General features: G+C 48.4%; 1 protein-coding gene across 3 annotated transcripts; it reads right to left on the bottom strand.

The window, feature by feature from the left end:
- Nucleotides 1–483: 483 nt before the first annotated feature.
- Nucleotides 484–17875, bottom strand: LOC120734658 (glycine receptor subunit alpha-3). 3 transcript variants are annotated; one of them, XM_040033594.1, is made up of 6 exons: nt 14448–17875; nt 13493–13575; nt 9223–9360; nt 7218–7432; nt 5399–5548; nt 484–1930 (listed from the first exon to the last, which is right to left on the bottom strand). In XM_040033594.1, the coding sequence occupies exons 1-6, from the start codon at nt 14684–14686 to the stop codon at nt 1604–1606; spliced, it is 1152 nt and encodes a 383-aa protein (XP_039889528.1). In that variant the 5' UTR covers nt 14687–17875; the 3' UTR covers nt 484–1603. The 3 variants fall into 3 exon arrangements, with proteins under 3 accessions (XP_039889528.1, XP_039889529.1, XP_039889530.1); XM_040033595.1 differs by having other exon boundaries at nt 1816–4084; XM_040033596.1 differs by lacking the exon at nt 484–1930 and adding an exon at nt 5057–5304.
- Between the last annotated feature and the right edge of the window lie 225 nt (nt 17876–18100).

The following is an 18100-nucleotide window of genomic DNA, read 5'->3' as shown; positions in this document are numbered from 1 at the left end:
CAAGTGTTTTGATCTTCAGCTGAAAGATGAAACCAGCGCTGCAGTTCCTCTGACGTCCACTAGAGGCAGTGAGCCAGTCCCGATAGACTCCCGCCTCTGCAGCAGGTGGATGGCGACACAGGTGGCTGCTAGCTTCACCTGAACTAGACCTCTGGACCGTGTTTGTGCTGTTGGAGCCTTTTGGAGCATTTTAATGACATCATGTGACCAATAATATGGCTGCTGTGAGGTCACTGCACTTGGAGTCGTCATCTGGTGAGCAAAATTCAAGGTTTTTACTTGGATGATACTTTGTTTTGCCACACCCTTACATGCAGTCTGCTAACCAGGCTAGCTCATGTAATCGCTTCCCCTTTGGCAGCCAGAACGGTAACATTAAGGCTTTGACATCAGAGTCCTTCTCAGGTTTGTGGCTTTCACTTCTTTCCAGGCGGTTTCAGATCAGCTCAGGCTGAGCTGATCTGAAACCGATCTGTCACGAGAACAGTCTTTGTCTGAACCAGTATTGTTTCAGAGGATTAAACAGACGAGCTCACACTTTTCAGACTTCAGACTGCGGTGGAGCGACGGAGGCTTTAACTGTAGCAGAGACAGACAGATCTAAGCTGCACTTCTCCACCCGGAGCCCGAGCTCAGCTGCACGCCGCCTGCCGCATTTCAGTCTGGGAATCCGGCTTTTTCAGACTTTTACATTAGTATGCTGATGAGATACGTCCACAGGCCACAGGATATCTACACACTTGTCTTATTACTGGTTATTTTTCTAAATACTTTTAAGCTTCCAGAAGTTTTACGTTCAGCTGATAGCAGACCTGTGATCGCTGAGACTGCATCAGCGTCTGGGCCTCTCAGAGAAATCGAATCCTCACACCTGTTACACACAACACAGCAGACCTGGAAGTGAAGCTGCAGGCTGTGCTTCAAACTCAAGACCACTGTGCTGACTGATACACCGCCTGTGTCTCCACCCACCTGTTTATCACGAGGCCACGCCCCTCATAATGCAAAGCCTTACAGTTTAAATGGATAGAGTTGTTACAAAGGGTGAAATCAGCTACAGAGACCAGATGGTCTACGAGTCTACAGGCGCTGACTCACTTTTGGCGCCGTCCTCTAGAGGCCATTAGAGGAACTGCAGTTTCTCGCACTTACGTGTGGTTGAGACGTTCAGCCCAGCTGGCCGTGAGTCACAGTATCCTTCACGCTATTGATCGAGCTGGTTTCAGTTAACTGAAATCCCCCACTTTGTCTTTGGCAGGTCAGATTTTCCACCACTAAAATATTATCAGACTGGAAAAGAATGAATTCCACGTGGAGGACGTAATCCCGGCACGTGGAGCCCTCCCTGCTGCTCCGTCACGTCTGCCACGCACTCTTCAACAACATTTTTAATTTCAACATCACAGACTTGGTATCAAAGACTATCAGAAGATTATTTTTAACTAGATGAACCTTTAAAAAAGTTTTCTGTGGTTTTCAGGCAGAGATCCAGTTTATCCATCCTTCATGACAAAGATCATCCTGATTGGCTCTCTGGGGTTCATGGAAAAGGAAATGCAGATGTTCGTGCGCCTGCGTCTGAATAATCTCTCGTCCTTTGTCTCTACTGCTTATGCACGTCCTCGTGCCGCAGTATCTTGTACAGGACCCAGTAGAATATGTTGAAGAAGAGGAAGGCCAGCGGGAAGCCGGCCCTCGACACAGTGTCAATCTTTTTGGCTCGGTCGATGAACAGCTTCCTCATCTCCTCCGTGCTTTTACCCCCACTGGCTGCTGCAGGTGCATTCTGGGTAGCGTTCTGCGCCGTGGCTCCCGGCGTGTTCAGTGCACTCACGGCGTTGTTGGCGCTGGCCTTCGACTCCTTGCTGTTGCTCGGGGTGGAGGTCACGGCGGCAGCAGGGGTCAGCCTGCTCTCATGTGCCCCCCCTTCCTGTTGGAGAGACGAGGAGGAAGAGGAGGAGCAAGGGGAGGAAGGGGTAGGGGGTCACAGATTATTTGTGAATCTGTTCACCGGTTTGGCCTCTGAGCGAGGCACCACACCTGACCGAAGCACAAAAACGAAGAAGCAAATGAATTCAGATTTCCTCGGGTTGGTGCTCGGAGTTACTTTCTCTACGTTCCTGTTTAAAACCTTCTGAAACTGACCTACAGACAAACACCAGCTGTGAGGCGTTAAAGAGAAACCGGCAGTGCAACGAGTCATTAAGAGTTTACCTCAGAGTTTAAACTCTGCCCCCTGGTGGTGAAAGCTTTAGTTAAACTCAGCTGAGGGAATTACAAAAGGTATCTTTACACCTGCCGCGTGCTTTTGAATCAAATTTTAGGCAGAAATGTGACGATACTGAGCCACACTGGGAGTGGCCGTCCCAGTGTGTGAATGTGTGTGTGAATGGGTGAATGACTGAATGTAGTGTAAAGCGCTTTGGGGTCCTATGGACTAGAAAAGCGCTATACAAATGCAGGCCATTTACCATATGTTTGTATATGAGATCATAATAAGGATGAAGATGTTTTTGGGAGCCATTAATTCACAAAGATAAGCTAAAGATTAGTTTAGGTGTTACAGCTGCGGTTTCAGTTAAATGTGCAGAGAGATGTCAGCCATCAGTAAACAGCTGTATGTATCCAAACCTTCCTGCCCTGCGTGAAAAATCACGAGGTCTGATTACTGCCAGACCTGCTGCCATCACTAAAATAGACGAAGACCAACTGAAGCAGACTGAAAGATCTCAAACGGCAGCACGCCACGATCTCAAGAAGCAGCTGAGGAGCAAAGTCAGTGACATCATCAGCCTGAGAGGGTGACAGAGACATTTCTCAGGCTGTGGGACTCCAGCGACCCACGCTGAGAGCCTGGAAAACCATCGCCGACTCATCCAGGAGGTCACAGAAGAGCCCAGAACAACATCTATTAAGCTCAGCTAGGGTCAGAGGTCACGACTCAACAGTAAGAAAGAGGCGGGGCAAAGATGGGAGAGTCCAAGCAGAAACCACTGCTGACCGAGAAGATCACAAAGTCTCGTCGCACATCTGCCAACAAACATCTGGAGGATAATATTCTGAGGGCTGACGAGACAGAAGCTGAACTTTCTGCGTTTCATCCAGAAACATCCCAGCAGCAGCAGCAGCCACGGTGGTGGTCGTGTGACGGTCTGGCTGCTCTGCTGTGACTCAGGGAACCACGCAGGAACCAGCAGCTCCGCCTCTGATTGGCTCAAAGGGACAAAATAAAGGTTCTGGAGCGTCCGAGTCAAAGTCTGGACTTAAACCAGACTCAGATGCTTTGATGCTGGAAACCCTCCAGTGAGACAAACAGCAGGTATCAGGTTACACTCAGGACAGGCAGGTGTGGATACCTTTGTTCCCTTAATGAGTGACATCATCATTTAAAAACCATGCCTGTGTATAAACAGTGATGTCAGAGTCTGTGCTGGCGTCCTGTGATTTTTGTTCTTTGGCTCACAGACTTCCTGTCAGCTTACAGCATCCTCAGACTGTCCACACAGTCAGGCCGCTCTGCAGGCGGCCGGTGGGAGATAATGTCCCAGCCTCCAGCTGTTCATCATCACTGAGCGGCCGCGTGTTTGTCTGGACAAACGGACACATACTCTGTAAGATGAAGACATTTCTGAGCACAGTTAAGCTCAGCTGCACTACCTTAAGCCCAGATATGACTTCTAAACTGAAAGAAAGGAGGCTGAAGTTTTACATGCTCACTCAAACTGTCCTGATCCAGATGTGCACTCATCTGGAAATATGTCATTAAAAACCACAGAAACAGTCACGGCTCGCACACATCAGAGAAATACGTTTATGTTCGTGTCACCATTTTACTCCTTCAACACATCCTGTCTTATTTATGAAGCTGCTGTGTGAAAAGTGTCAGACTGATGGAGGAGGAGCTCCTGCAAGAGAAACATGCGCACAGACACACACACATGCAGCGTGGCATTACCCCGTGGTTGCTGGTGTAGATGTTGGTCATAGATCCGTACAGAGGCTCTGCCGCTTTGAGGCCGTCGTCAGTGTTAATACGACGAAGGGACTCGGCTAGCTCCTCTGGATCAACGGCACCTCCACTGATCTACCGACCGACAGCATGCACACGTCAACAGAAAGCAAAAGGAAGAACAAAAGAAAAAGAGCAGGCTGGGCCGCTCAGCCGTTCAGTCAACGCAGGTAAGTGTTCAGCTGCTTGCACAGACTCACGCAGACGCACAGATATGAACGCTGATGGATTTGCATCAGACGCTGTCTATGAGCCAAATCGACCGTAAAATGATTTTTTATGTGTTTTCTTTTCCAAAAGTGTTTCCATGTGTGTGTTTGTTTGTTTTTATTTCATTGTGTTAAACAGTAAACTTAGTGTGTCTGCAGGTCTCTGTTCACATTCAGTCTTCAGACCCACAGGCTCAGCGTCCGTGCTTTCATCAGGACGTGTCAGTGACACGTTTGTGTTGGCGAGTTGACTGAATGCTGATCTTCCAGCCCGCCGAGGTCGTGATCACGCACCGAGCTCAGGCTCATCCGGGTTGGATGGCTGCAGAAACACAGAATCATCACACTGATGCGGTTACATGCTGCGTCATGCACCGATACAGCGAGATGACTCAAACATGCGGAGCGAGAAGCACCGATTCCTCCACCACTTCCTCCTCCCTCTCCGGCCCAGCTCCAATCCGACCTGGCGCTCCACGCTGAGCTGTTCTCCGATGGAAGCTCAAACGTCAGATGGAAGTGATAAATCCATTTCTGACATGCTCCCACATATCTCTGTCTTTCTATAAATTCTAATAAGAATAAAAATAACGAGTTAGCACATTTCAAAAGTGTTTCCATAGAAACAAACGAGATGTGTGTGCAGGACTATACGTGAAACACGTTTAAAGCTAATCCAGACTTTTATCCTGAAATCTTTCAGGGATTTTTCCACCCTGGGATGGGCCAAAAGTGTACTTATGACTTCTGCACAGATATATGAAAAATTAAAATAACAGAAGTTGGAAGAGATTTTTTTCCTGGATGCAGCGAGTCAAAGTTTTCCTTATTTTTCCTGAACTCTAAACATCGGACGAGGCTGAAAATTCCCACGATGAATGATTTGTGCTGCTGTCAGCGTTCCCCTCAGCCGGGGTGTTCAGCCTCAGCCTGGACGGCGTGGACCTGCGCTCCTCACAGTGAGCCGGATTGGATCTGGGCCTTTCTCACCTCGTGCCGTCTCTGAGCAGAACGCTGCAATAACAACGTGTCACCACACGGTGGCAGCCTCAGCCCAGAGCACACGAGTCACAGCGGTCCATCAGTCTGTGGATGCAGGTCACAAACTGTGTGTAGGTGTTCCTCACTCTGGATGGTGCTGCGTTCGCTGTGCTGTGCAGTGTGTGGGACTTTTCTGTACCTTGCTCTTATTCTTGTTGTGCCGTCTGAAGCGCAGCAGCTCTTTGTGTTGCCTCGACACAAAGTTAACGGCGGCGTACTCCAGCAGCGCAGAGAAGACGAACAGAAGACACACGGCCATCCAGATGTCGATGGCCTTCACATAAGAGACCTGTAAACACACACGCTTCATTCAGCAGGCTGGAGGCGCTCACCGTCAGTGGTTTAAGTTCACAGTGAGTCTCAAACGTAACTCCGACTGCACAGATGTTTCATTTTCTGCAATAATTATTTATTTCAGGGCTGCAGCTGTGTGTGTGTGTGTGTGTGTGTGTGTGTGTGTGTGTGTGTGTGTGTGTGTGTGTGTGTGTGTGTGTGCGTGCGCTGCTGTGACGCCCGTGGTGTCAAGAAGATGTAACTGCCCTCCTTTATGAAACGATGACTTATTCAGACACATGTAACATACTGGAGTGCAAAGCTCTGTTAAGCACTGGAAACATGAGAAACCTCCTAACCTCCACACACACACACACACACACGCACACACACACACGCACACACACACACACACACACACACACACACACACACACACACACGCGCGCGCGCGCACACACACACACAGCTGTTCGGCCTAGCCTTTGTGTGTGTACAGTGAGGGAGGGATGAGTGTGCTGATGAGTTAATAAGGCTTATGTAACGAGCGCTCCGTGTCTGATTGTTTCTCATGCATACACGATACCAGAGCAGGACTGTGGGGCTTGTTCTCACTCACGCTCTGCCAGACGCATGATGTGTGGAATAAACAGACTTCGGTTTGTGCGTGCAAAACATCCGGTAAGATGGCGGAGGACAAAAACTCAGCAGCACGTCACCATGGTAACATCTGCCGCAGACCTAACCTGGTCCAAAGCAAATTCCAGATGAGACATTAACATGTATAAACCCCGTCCACTCGACCAATCACATCCAAAACGTCCCTGGGTCACTGTGTGACCCCTGTGCCTGCAGGCTTTGTGTTGCTCAGCTTCACCAGCTGTCTCCAGAGTGGATGCAGGAGCTTTGTCTGGGCTGTGGTAGAAGCTGCTCTGAATTGTGAGGTTTTACATCATGAACAGCTGAGTGTGCGCTTTTGTTTTTCTGGGGTAGGAACGGCAGCACTTTGTGATGGAGATGTTACTCTGCTGCAGAGCAGCTACACCTCCACAATACCAACTGAAGTGCCGAGCTTCTGCAATGGCTGCACCTAAACCCCGCATGTCAGATTCAATCATTTAAAAACTCACCTGTTCCACCTAGCCTTTGAAGCAAATTAGTTCGGACTTCCACCCGGTCTGCATTTGTGCTATGTAACTGTAACTGTCACTGTAACTGTAACTAAACCTGTTTATTAACTGTTTTTGTTGCCATTCGTTGGAATCTGCCTTGTGTGAAGCACTTTGATGGACACTACCCTTTTTAAATGTGCTGTAGAAATAAATACTGATTGAATAATTGAGAGTCTGTGACGGGAAGGAAAAAAAGATGGAATGGTTGGAAGGCTGAATCTGCAGGAGAGAAGAGAAGACATGGATGCAGCATCACCTCTGCTGGACACGCAGCGGCGGCTGAGGACCGCCTACTGTGAACCGCGTCATCATTACAGCCTCACAACGAACAACATGTCGCGCTAATATTATCCTTCATCTACATGCATTCAGGTAGCAACAGTCCTCACAGTGTGTGCAGCGTGAGGCCTCTTACACACACACACACACACACACGCACACACACGCACACACACACACACACACACACACACACGCACACACACACACACACACACACACACACACACACACCTTAGGCAGTGAGGTCCTGGAGCCTGAGCTCTGCGTCGTCATGGTGAGGACGGTGGTGATGCCCAGGGCCACGCGGGCCGGTGCGGCGTCCATGTTGATCCAGAAGGAGACCCAGGACAGGATGACAATGAGCAGGGAGGGGATGTACATCTGGATCAGGTAGTAGCCCATCTGACGCTCCAGGTGGAAGCGCACCTCGATGCAGGTGAACTTTCCTGCGACAAAGGAGCGACAGTCACAAACCTGCAGACAGGAAAACTTCAACACCGGCTTTGGCATGAGCGACGGGGCGAGAGGATACTCCCACCTCGTAGCCGACTCGCTAGCAGCATGGCCGCTTCACCTGTCCCTCGGCCTCCTTTAGCAGTAATGATACTTGTAACATATGTGTACCTGGGGCTTCTCTTTAAGACACCATCAACTTGTTCATGTGTCTAACCGCTTTTACCCACTCGGCGGCACACCCACCGGGGGTCAAACTCTGACTCCGTTCTGCCAAAACAATGTGGGGCTCTGTAGTTTTCTCTGGTCCCCTCCCCAATCAGAGCAGGAGTGACATGTTTAGCCGCATGTTCTCCTTAAACTGCTGGCTGTCTGAGTGGTGTCCCAGAAACGATGTGGGCTTCATAGATAATTGGCAAACCTTCTGGAGGAAACCTGGTCTTGTTAGGAGAGACGGCATCCATCCCACTTTGGATGGAGCAGCTCTCATTTCTAGAAATATGGACAAATTTATTAAACCCCCCAAAATATGAGTATCCAGAGTTGGGACCAGGAAGCAGAGTTGCAGTCTTACACGCCTCTCTGCAGCTTCTCTCCTCCTGCTACCCCCCAAAAAACCCATCTCCATAGAGACTGTGTCAGCTCCCAAAAAGACAAAAAACAAACTAAAAACCAGCAACAAACAACTTAAACATAAACAATTACAAAGAAAGAACAATACAGTATCCACATCTGAACCAAAGAGTAAAACAGTGAAATGTGGATTATTAAATATCAGGTCTCTCTCCTCCAAGTCTCTGTTAGTACATGACTTAATAATTGATCAACAAATCGATTTACTCGATTAGCCTGCACTTCACTCTCACACTAGGAACAACAAGTAGGCCTGCAGAGTATTTAAAAGTAGAATGGGAGGCAGAGCCTTCAGTTTTCAGGCCCCTCTTCTGTGGAACCAGCTTCCAGTTTGGATTCAGGAGACAGACACTAACTCTACTTTCAAGATTAGGCTTCAAACTTTCCTTTTTGCTAAAGCATATAGTTAGGGCTGGACCAGGTGACCCTGAATCCTCCCTTAGTTATGCTGCAATAGACGTAGGCTGCCGGGGATTCCCATGATGCACTGGGTGTTTCTTCTTCACTCACTATGTGTTAACAGACCTCTCTGCATTGAATCATATCTGTTATTAACCTCTGTCTCTCTTCCACAGCATGTCTTTATCCCGTCTTCCTTCTCTCACCCCAACCAATCACAGCAGATGGCCCCGCCCCTCCCTGAGCCTGGTTCTGCTGGAGGTTTCTTCCTGTTAAAAGGGAGTTTTTCCTTCCCACTGTCACCAAAGTGCTGCTCATAGGGGGTCATATGATTGTTGGCTTTTTCTCTGTATGTGTTATTGTAGGGTCGACCTTACAGTATAAAGCTCCTTGAGGCGACTGCTGTTGTGATTTGGCGCTGTGTAAATAAAGCTGAATTGAATTGAACTCGTATAGTAAACTTCCAAATTTTGGTCCCTACAAACATATGTGTACACACACACACACACACACGCACGCACGCACACACACACACACACACACACACACACACACACACACTACATCCATGTCTGGTCAGGACCTGCTTTGTCAGTCGGTTTGTTTCTCCCTCACTTTGTTTTTCGACTCGATCCTTGGAGCACAAACGTGACGGATGAAACGTGGCAACCCTTTCATCCTGTGTGCATCTTACCTGCATCCTGATGCTTACGGCAGTGTGTGTGTGTGTGTGTGTGTGTGTGTGTGTTACCTGTGTTGTAGTGCTTGGTGCAGTATCGGAGGTCTGATTCATCTTTGAGGATGAACTGTGGGAGCGTGAGGCCCTCGGCCACTTGAACAGGTCCGTTCTCCTGCCACTCAAAGATCAGGTCGTTCATGGTGTACCCGACTGAAACACAGAAATTATGAGAGACAATAGATTTAAAAAAGGCCACAGAGCACAAGTCTGTGTGTAGCGAGGAGTTTGACCATCTTTTGTTCAGATTGTGTCGACTTGCGTTCGCACTCTTGTGTCTGCGGACTGTCGGTGTTTCAGGGCAGCAGACACGTTTTCCTTCCTCGTGGGGCCCGCACTACGACGGATGCTGAACACACCCAGGGTCTCCATTTATGCAGCTTCAGTGTTTTTAATGTTTTTATTGTTTTTAAATGTGCATCTCTGTGTCGGCATCGTTTCCCTCCGGTGGTCCTCGGTCTCTGTGTTTCAGCATCACTGTGTTTTTGGTTATTTCCTGTTTTATTTTGAAGGGTACTTTTCTCTCGTGTCTTGTCTGCTGTGTTTTCACCTGCGTCGGCTCACCTGCGCCTCACATGGTAACTGGCCTGGTTCTTGCTCTGTACAACATGCCTCATTTACACGAGCACAATGATTCGTAAATCTCTGATTTTTTCACAACCCAACATAAAAACACATCAAATGTTTAAAGTGAAAAAACTATGAGCTCATTTTGAGTTTGGGGGCAGCAACACGTCTCTAAAAGATCTGCAGGGCTGCAACAAGAAGCTGGAAAAGTAGGTCGGACGAGAAAGAGAAAGCTGGAGGAACACTGAGCTGCTAATCAGGCTGTCAGCAGGTCAGTCACATGATCGGGTATAAAAAGAGCGTCTCAGAGGGTCAGAAGTTCTCAGAGGAAACTGCATCCACAAACTGGTTTTCAGAACGATGCTCCTCACTGTGAACATCTCATCGTCATCATGTGGAGGAATCTCTGTGCGCAGGTTAAAGCAGAGAAGAAGCCAGATGTGACCGGCGCCATCTAAAGCTCCTTTAAAACTGATCTGAGGTCAGACCCATCCAAACATGGACGCCGCGTCCTCGGACCAAAGAGGAGAGCATCCAGCTCATTATCAGCGCTCAGGTCAACGCCTGCAGCTCTGATGTTTCGGGGGCATGCCTGTGGGACTCACAGCTGGCACATCTGGATACCAAAAAAAGGAGGAAGCAGAGCGAGGGCTGCTGAGCTGTGAAAGTCCAGCAGCTGCTCTCAGACGCTCTCAGACTGATGTTCGAGGACGACGTTTGCAGATCGCTGCAGCCTGTTTTTGTGTCAGCGCTGATTTCCGGCTCTGTTTAGCTTCTTTACTTTTCCCATTTTTAGGACTCGTGCATCTCATTGGTGCGTCCCGTCCTCAGCACACAGGACACTGGATGTTTTTAGACAGAGCTCACGGCCAAACGCGCCACCAGCACAGATATCACCACACACATCAGAGAGGCACTGCAACGTGCCCGAGGACGGACCAGAGATGGCTGGATGATGCAGGAGGCTTGATGTTAATGCAAACAGATGCCGTGATATTATTCTTGTTTTCACACATGCGTCTTATATTCAGCTTTCAGTGGCCCCTCTTCTCCTGTGTCCGGGTGAAGGCAGAGGGAGAGCGGAAGCCACGTATGAATGCGTGCGGTCGGAGCGCTACGGGGCTCTTCGGCGAGTGCAGGAAGCAGCTGGTATGTGCTGGTGCAAGCCTGCAGCCATGCACAGAAAGAATGAGTTCATCCTGCTTCTTAAGCTTCGGCTGAAAGTGCGTGAAAAGTGTTTGCATGTTAAAAAAGAGAAAAACAGAGGAGAGCGCGCCTGCAGCCTTCCACACGAGCCTCTGTGCTCGGCTCGGGATGCTTTTAAATCTTACGACGGCCTCCGGTGGCAGCGGCGGCCGTGACTGTCGACTCGCTGCACTTACGAGCTCGGCTGGTCCCGGACGCGACCTGAACAGGGTCAGGCTGCAACCACAGCCTCCAATTATGTTTCACGGAACGAGACATAAACCTGGACCGAGGACTTTCTGTCCTCGAAGACGGACCACGTCACGACTCATTTCCTCTGCATGTCAGTATGTCCTGATGCGTCCTTATGGTTCCTCTGACATCAGGGAGCAGCAATGCAAATAATCTGTGCGTGTCTGTGTGTGCGTGTGCTTACCTCTCAGTGTGTGTGTGTTTCTATGTGTGTGTATGTGGGTCAGAGAGGACTGGAACTACCAGTGAAAATGAATAAGCTCTTCGAGGGCTCTGTCCCTGAGGCCAGGCCTCTGATTGGGCAGACGATGGATTCGTCATCATAACTGTATCAACATCATTAAACACGACTGCTTCCTTAAAAAGATATGCTGCTAAAATATGTTCCCATGGAGGGAGAGGGGGCCTGCACTAAATATACTTCAGGATGGATGAATGAATCTCTTCTTCATCCAGCTTTCTGGAGCATCATCCGCACGACATCAACAGATTCTGAAATCATGGTATTGTTTGCAGCACGGACTTCCTGCGTGTGCAGGCAGCACACATCTGAACAGAAGCAGCGTGCTGCATATTCAGAGTCACGCACCGAGCCTCTGTGGGCGCGGAGACGGATCGGAGGAGACGTATCGCTGGGATATGGAATATACATGTTCACGCAGAGCAGAAACACTGTATGTTTAAGCACGCAGCTTTAACCCGAGGAACTTCCCTCTCCATGACAGAAGTCTTAATCCACACGGGCTGCTTTCATCTGTCTGTGAGGGGGGGATTTAAACATTATCTACAAGGATCAGAGTTTTAATCTCATTCTGAGCCTCGCTGGGAATGACTGCCGCTGTAATTAGCTCATGTCTATCTCTGTAAATTCACAGCTGCCCAGAGCCGCAGCCTCTGAAGCATCTCCCATCAGCTGGTCAGAAAGTTTAGCTGATCCAGCCGCAGCACACGTCTGCTTCAGAATCAAGGCGACGGCCGACAGGAGAGCAGACCCTGCTAACAGCTCCCCAAATGGCTCTTTAAATGTCAGCTGCATTTTGGCTCATGGTCCATTTAAGGTGGACTGTGACCAAGTAGAAACCCGTCCCATCACGGACGCTGTGTCCTCTGGACTGAGGATGAGGAACCATCTGGCTTACTGTCAGTTCAAAGATGGTCCCCCGATGGTAAAGAGGGAGGGGTGCAGTAGTCCACATGGCAGGGGGAACTTGTTCATCCATGGAGCAAACAGGCTCTTTAAATGTCAGCTGCATTCTGGCACCAAAAAAGCGATCTGTTAGTGTTTTCCTGTATTCGTGTAGGGATTCATCTCGCACCGAGGAAACCTTCAAAATGCATCGCAGGCGAGTTCAGAGTTTGTTCTGTGGACGTGTGAGGGTTGGTGTGACACAGGAGGATGCTGGGATAGAGAGAGAGATGCAGGCAGGTGAAGAAGAAGCATCTCCGCGCACGTATGAACACACGTGTGGCAGAACGACACGGCTTGTCAGCTGCTGTTTGGCTGCTGATGTGAAGACGAGGACTCTGTTTTCCCAGGTGTGCCTGAAGGAGTCGCGGGGCACAGCTGCAACAACGAGCTTGACTTGGAGTCAAAGACCCCGCCCTATCATCAGCCGCCCTGTCGTGTTGTGACCATAAATTTTAAATGTTCACATGTGACCGAGTCGCAGCTCCTCGATGATGCATCCTTCTCTGCACCTTGACCATAACATTGCATCTCCTGCAGTTTTGCATTGGCGGTGGATATTTAACTGCCCTTCTAATTGTTGGTGGTGTAGTGGTTAGCACATTTACCCGGCAAGCTAAAGTCACCGGTTTGATTCCAGGTAGTGACACTAATCGCATCAGATGTAAAAACGCTGACAAACCAAAAATCTGGAGCTGAAAAGAGCTTCTTTGTAATTAAGAACGGAGCTCAATGGCTAACAGCCTGAATGAAAGGTGTTTCTTAACCCTTTAACCCAGGGGTGTCCAACTCCAGGCCTCGAGGGCTGGTGTCCTGCAGGTTTTAGATGTGTCCTTGATCCAACACAGCTGATTTAAACGGCTAAATGACCTCCTCAACATGTCTTGAAGTTCTCCAGAGGCCTGGCAATCATGGGATTCAGGTGTGAAGACCCAGGGTGAGATCTGACACCGGCCCTCGAGGCCTGGAGTTGTCTACGCCTGCTTTAAACCCTTTCCGTCACCGGCGACGGGTTAGGGTTTAAAGGGTTAAAGACACACCGTACATCGTTCCTACTGAAAGTGCTGCGAGTGTGTACAGTCATGCAGTACTTACAGCTCTCCAGCTGCATGATGCACGTCTGAACATCCATCGGGAAGTTTTTTAGATCCATGGGACACGACAGAGTTAACGTTAGCCTGAAAAGAAAGAGAGGAGACACTGAAGACCGAGACCGTGGGTTCAAAGTCACAGACGTCGTAATGTACCAACATGTCAGTTTATATCAATGTGCCACCTGCACTGTTGGAACCAAGAGGATACCCGATAATATCAGACTTTATACATCAAAATATTCAGAAACGAGATCCCACTCTGACAAACTTACAGAACCACTGCCAGCATCTAATGTTTAAATCCTAAAGCCTGCACATGAAGACCTTCTCTCTTTGACTCACGATGGACATAAAAAGTTCCACTAAACCCAAAAATGAAGAATAAATGTTTAATCGGAGCTCATATTATAACATTTGCAAGTCAGATTAGTCAAATGAATAAATGCGGTCCAGTGTTTAAACGCGACAAGCTAGCAGTGAGAAAACAGTGTGAGGCCAGAGGACATGTGGCAAGGCAGCAGCGAGCTCAAATCAGAACATTTCTGAAGATCAGCCTAAAACTGCTCCAAAGTTTGGACCTGTTCATTAACTAACCTGTAAAGCACTTTACTTTCACATATCAAAGACTTACATTTAGCACCATGAAGTCTGAGGCGATGGACTTAAACCCAACAACAGGAAGATATTCTAAACATTTTTATATCAGTGACCTGATTAAATAGACACGACTGCAGACGTGCATATATTCATTCTGCAGATGCGTCTTCCTCGGTATCTCAGAGTTCGCTGCGTGCCTCTGGCTATGAAAGCATGCATGCATGTATGTACACTGCACACGGCTCCTTGGTTTCACGCATAAAGGAGCTTGTACCTTCAAATTACAGGAAATAAACAGAAGTCAGAGTCACATGACTCCATGTGTCACGAAGGTTTTTCTTAACCGTGCTGCTGCTCACCTTATAGAGTACAAAACATTGCCATTCTTGAATATCCTGAGCAGTTTGTTGTCTGTGGTGACTTCGTGGAAGTGGGCTCCCTTCTCGTTGGCGAAGAACAGATCCGGTTTCCATATGGAGTCTAACATAGAGGGATCCAGGTCCAGAGAGTCATCGGGGTATTCGGAATACGCCAGCCTGGGATCGTTCCACTGCTGACGGAGGAAGATGTTCACTCGGTAGTCCTGCAGACACAACATAACACGACTAAGTCACACATAGAGAAGCACATGCGACTGTCAGAAACGTAAAAATAAATAACCACAGAGATCATTTACACGAGAACAGGAGGAGAAACTATACAGTTGTCCCTCGTGACCACGTGGAAACCATCCTGTGGCCTGACTGACTGGAAATCAAGGATACCGCGTTCTCCAGACTGATGAGGAGGCGAACATCCAGCTTGTTATCAGGTCAAAGATAACGAGGAAGACGTTAGTCCACGTCTACGAAGCCCCATCAAAGCTCTACAGGCAGCTGATGGAATCTTTTTTCAGCGAGAGACTCAAATCCAACAGCGAGTGAGTCTATAGAGTCTAAACTGGCCTGCAGCGCAGACCTTTCACACACTGACGTGTTAGGGAATGAAAAGCATGACAGAGGCCCTGCATATTGTTGCATTTCCCCTGACACACAGATATGCATGCTCGTGTTGTCTGAACAGGACAAGTTCCCTGAACATGTTCTCACAGGGCGGATATAAATTGGGCTACGTGTCGTTTCACAGAGGTCCTGGAACCTGGTTCGTATAACCAATCACTGAACCCGTCATATTTTTATCCTGACTGAAAGGCTTGAGGTGTACACAGATGAGACAGAGGCCTGTAAATCAATTATAGACCTGTGCATCAGCTGTGCTGGAGGATAGCGTGATGCAAACATGTCAGTGAACACGTGTTCATGCACAGGCACACCTTATAGGCGGCTGACGCCTCGTTACTCCCATCAGTATAAGCAGGCATGAGCGTGCAGCAATGTGACTGCAAATCAGCCTTGAAGGGTCCTCGAGGCGACTCCTTTCTTACAGCTCAGTCGAAGCGCAAAAACAGCAGCAGCAACAAGTTATATTTTTAATGCTTTGGACAGGAAGTAGCGTTGCCCTGTTTGCTGCTGTGAAGACTCAGAGATGATAGTTGGAGTGACTACAGGGGCCACAGCTTGGTTCAGTGTGTTTGTACAGATGGATGTAAATCAAGTTCCTGTAAGGAATCCCACAAGGCTCAATTTTAGGCCCTGTTTTATTTCCATGTCTACAGCTAAAGTGCATCTTTAAACAGATGGCGCCACACTCGACTGGGCTCCAGCCAGCCTACCTAGAGATGAAAGAAGTAAAAGTAAATGAAAAATGGTCTTTGAAGGAACGGTACAAAGAATGGGCAAATTCATCAAGTCAAACCATCACATCCTTTACTCTGTGACTCACAAACTCTTATGTGACATCGTTAATCTTCCAGAGACATCTGATCACAGCAGGGATCCCATGGAAGCATTAAAAATATATAAGATAACTAATTCATTATCAACAACCATATTTCTTGGGTTGGGTATCGACACCAACAACGACCGCATCAGGCAATATAAAAGAAGGAGCTGGGGTGGACGTGGGTTGCAAAGTGGCTTGCAGGTAGGTGTGCAGCAGCTTTGGAGAGGCTAAAGCAGTTTGGTCAATCTGATATCCTTGTGTCAGTGTTGTTTATGCACCAACATTGGATCTGACCAATCACAGTAGCAGTGTGGTGATGTCATAGTTTTGTGACTTGGAAAAAACCTGCAGATGTCCACTCAGGAAAGAAAATCTAAAAAAAGAGGGTGGTTAGGGTGTGACTGTGTTTCCATGTCCCAGAACTATGGCATCACTACAGTGTGATTGGTCACTTTAACCTGGACCAACATCAGTGATGATGATCCAGGAACAACACCAACACGACGACATCAGATCAAGTTGTTCAGCTGAGCACTCAGATCAGCTGATCTGCCGGAATAACAGCTAGAGACCCCACAGGGGAGTTTGCATGACTCAGCAGGATCCTTCCTCTTTTCCTAAGGACGCAGTTTAGTGAAGGAACCAGCTCCATTTGTCTGTTTGAGGATTTTTTTGGAAGGTTTAACGCTCCACGAGGATAAAAGCAGCACAGCCATCTGCAGGAAACATGACTGTTTGGTCCCTCGATGGTGAAGCGAGTGCCCCGATGACACTATCACTCCACTGCACGACAGCTCCATAGAAAATTCCCAGAATGCACTGTAAAAGGCAGTGAGCATCACCGCTCGCCGTGCTCACTGAGTGGAAGTGACATCACTGCTCTTCCACTTCAGCAGAGCTCGGGCGGAGCTGGAGTCGCTGTGCAGCGAGCGCACATGTGGCTGATGAAACTAACTCAAGCAGCGTTGATGTTTCTGAACGCGCTGCTTTTATTTCACGAGCTGCGACTTCTCCTCAGACGTGTCGCAGGGCCCAAACCCACAACAGCCCTGCCACAGCTTCAGCTTAGACATTTCAGATCGTTGTGTAGCCTACCGACATACAACAGGAGGGCAAGGTGCACCTAAGTGAAACACAGATCAGACCCCCGCTGTAGGACAGCAGAGTAAGAAGGTGGATAAAAGTGGAGCGAGGGCAGAGCTGTGCGGATATTACATTTCACAGGTGACTTATTCTGCACCGCTGCATCACATTTGCAGTCGTAGGAGAGCGAACGTCATGATCACTGCTCCCAGGGAGTCATGTTGCAGATTCATTGGTGTCTCAGCGCTCACTGACGCAGGACTCAGGAAATACTATTCACTGTGCAGCGATGCAGTGGCTGACCCGGGGCGATCCTGCACGCTCTCACACTCCTGATCTCTGCTGGCAGCCAGAGAGTCCTGCATCTGTTCAGCTATCAATTATTTTAGCTTTCACGCAGTATTTGCACCATGCGTGAAACACAGAACCTTTCTTTCATAGTCCTGTTTCAAAATCCTTCCCGGTACACACTCGCCCTGTGCTTTAAGTATTTACTGCAGTCTAATGAAGGAGAGGGGAAGGTAAACAAATGCAACACATTAGTTTGAGTTTGCATTTTTTTAAATGCTTCAAAAAGGTTCAAATAATGAGCAGTAGTAGTATTAGTCCGCTGTAAATGTGTCGGCTGTTGTCATGAATCACAGGAAAATTCCCCGAGGACGTCGTTCTCATCGCATGTTTAAGCTCACTGCTTTGGTTTCTCTGAGACTGAAATGTGCAAACATACATGGAAATTCAGCAAATCAGGCAAAAGCAGTGTGTGTCCAACTCTAACGAGCTGTAAAGTGAGCGTTTGGTGTGAACACCTTTATCCTTCAGCACAGACTGAACTCTGAGTATCTCCAGGAAAAGTTCTCCAGGCTTCTTGAAGGACATTCAAAGCATTTCTTTAGGTGTTCCTGCCTTTAAGCGCTGCTGCTCCAGCACCACCTCTGGTCCCAGAGCTTCCGCCCACAGTCCTGTCTCCGGATATTTAAGAAATGTGGTGCGATCGGCTAATAATTCAAACATTTTAAAAACCAATAATCCTGTGCATATTTAAAAGGACAAAGCACATGTGCTCACTTTGTCCACGCAGTCATCTGTCTGTGACAGCAGGGAGCTGCTC

Source organism: Simochromis diagramma, unplaced genomic scaffold (assembly GCF_900408965.1).
Source record: "Simochromis diagramma unplaced genomic scaffold, fSimDia1.1 OVJJ01000571.1, whole genome shotgun sequence".
Lineage (NCBI taxonomy): Eukaryota > Metazoa > Chordata > Actinopteri > Cichliformes > Cichlidae > Simochromis > Simochromis diagramma.
This window is presented reverse-complemented; position numbering and strand designations above follow the sequence as displayed.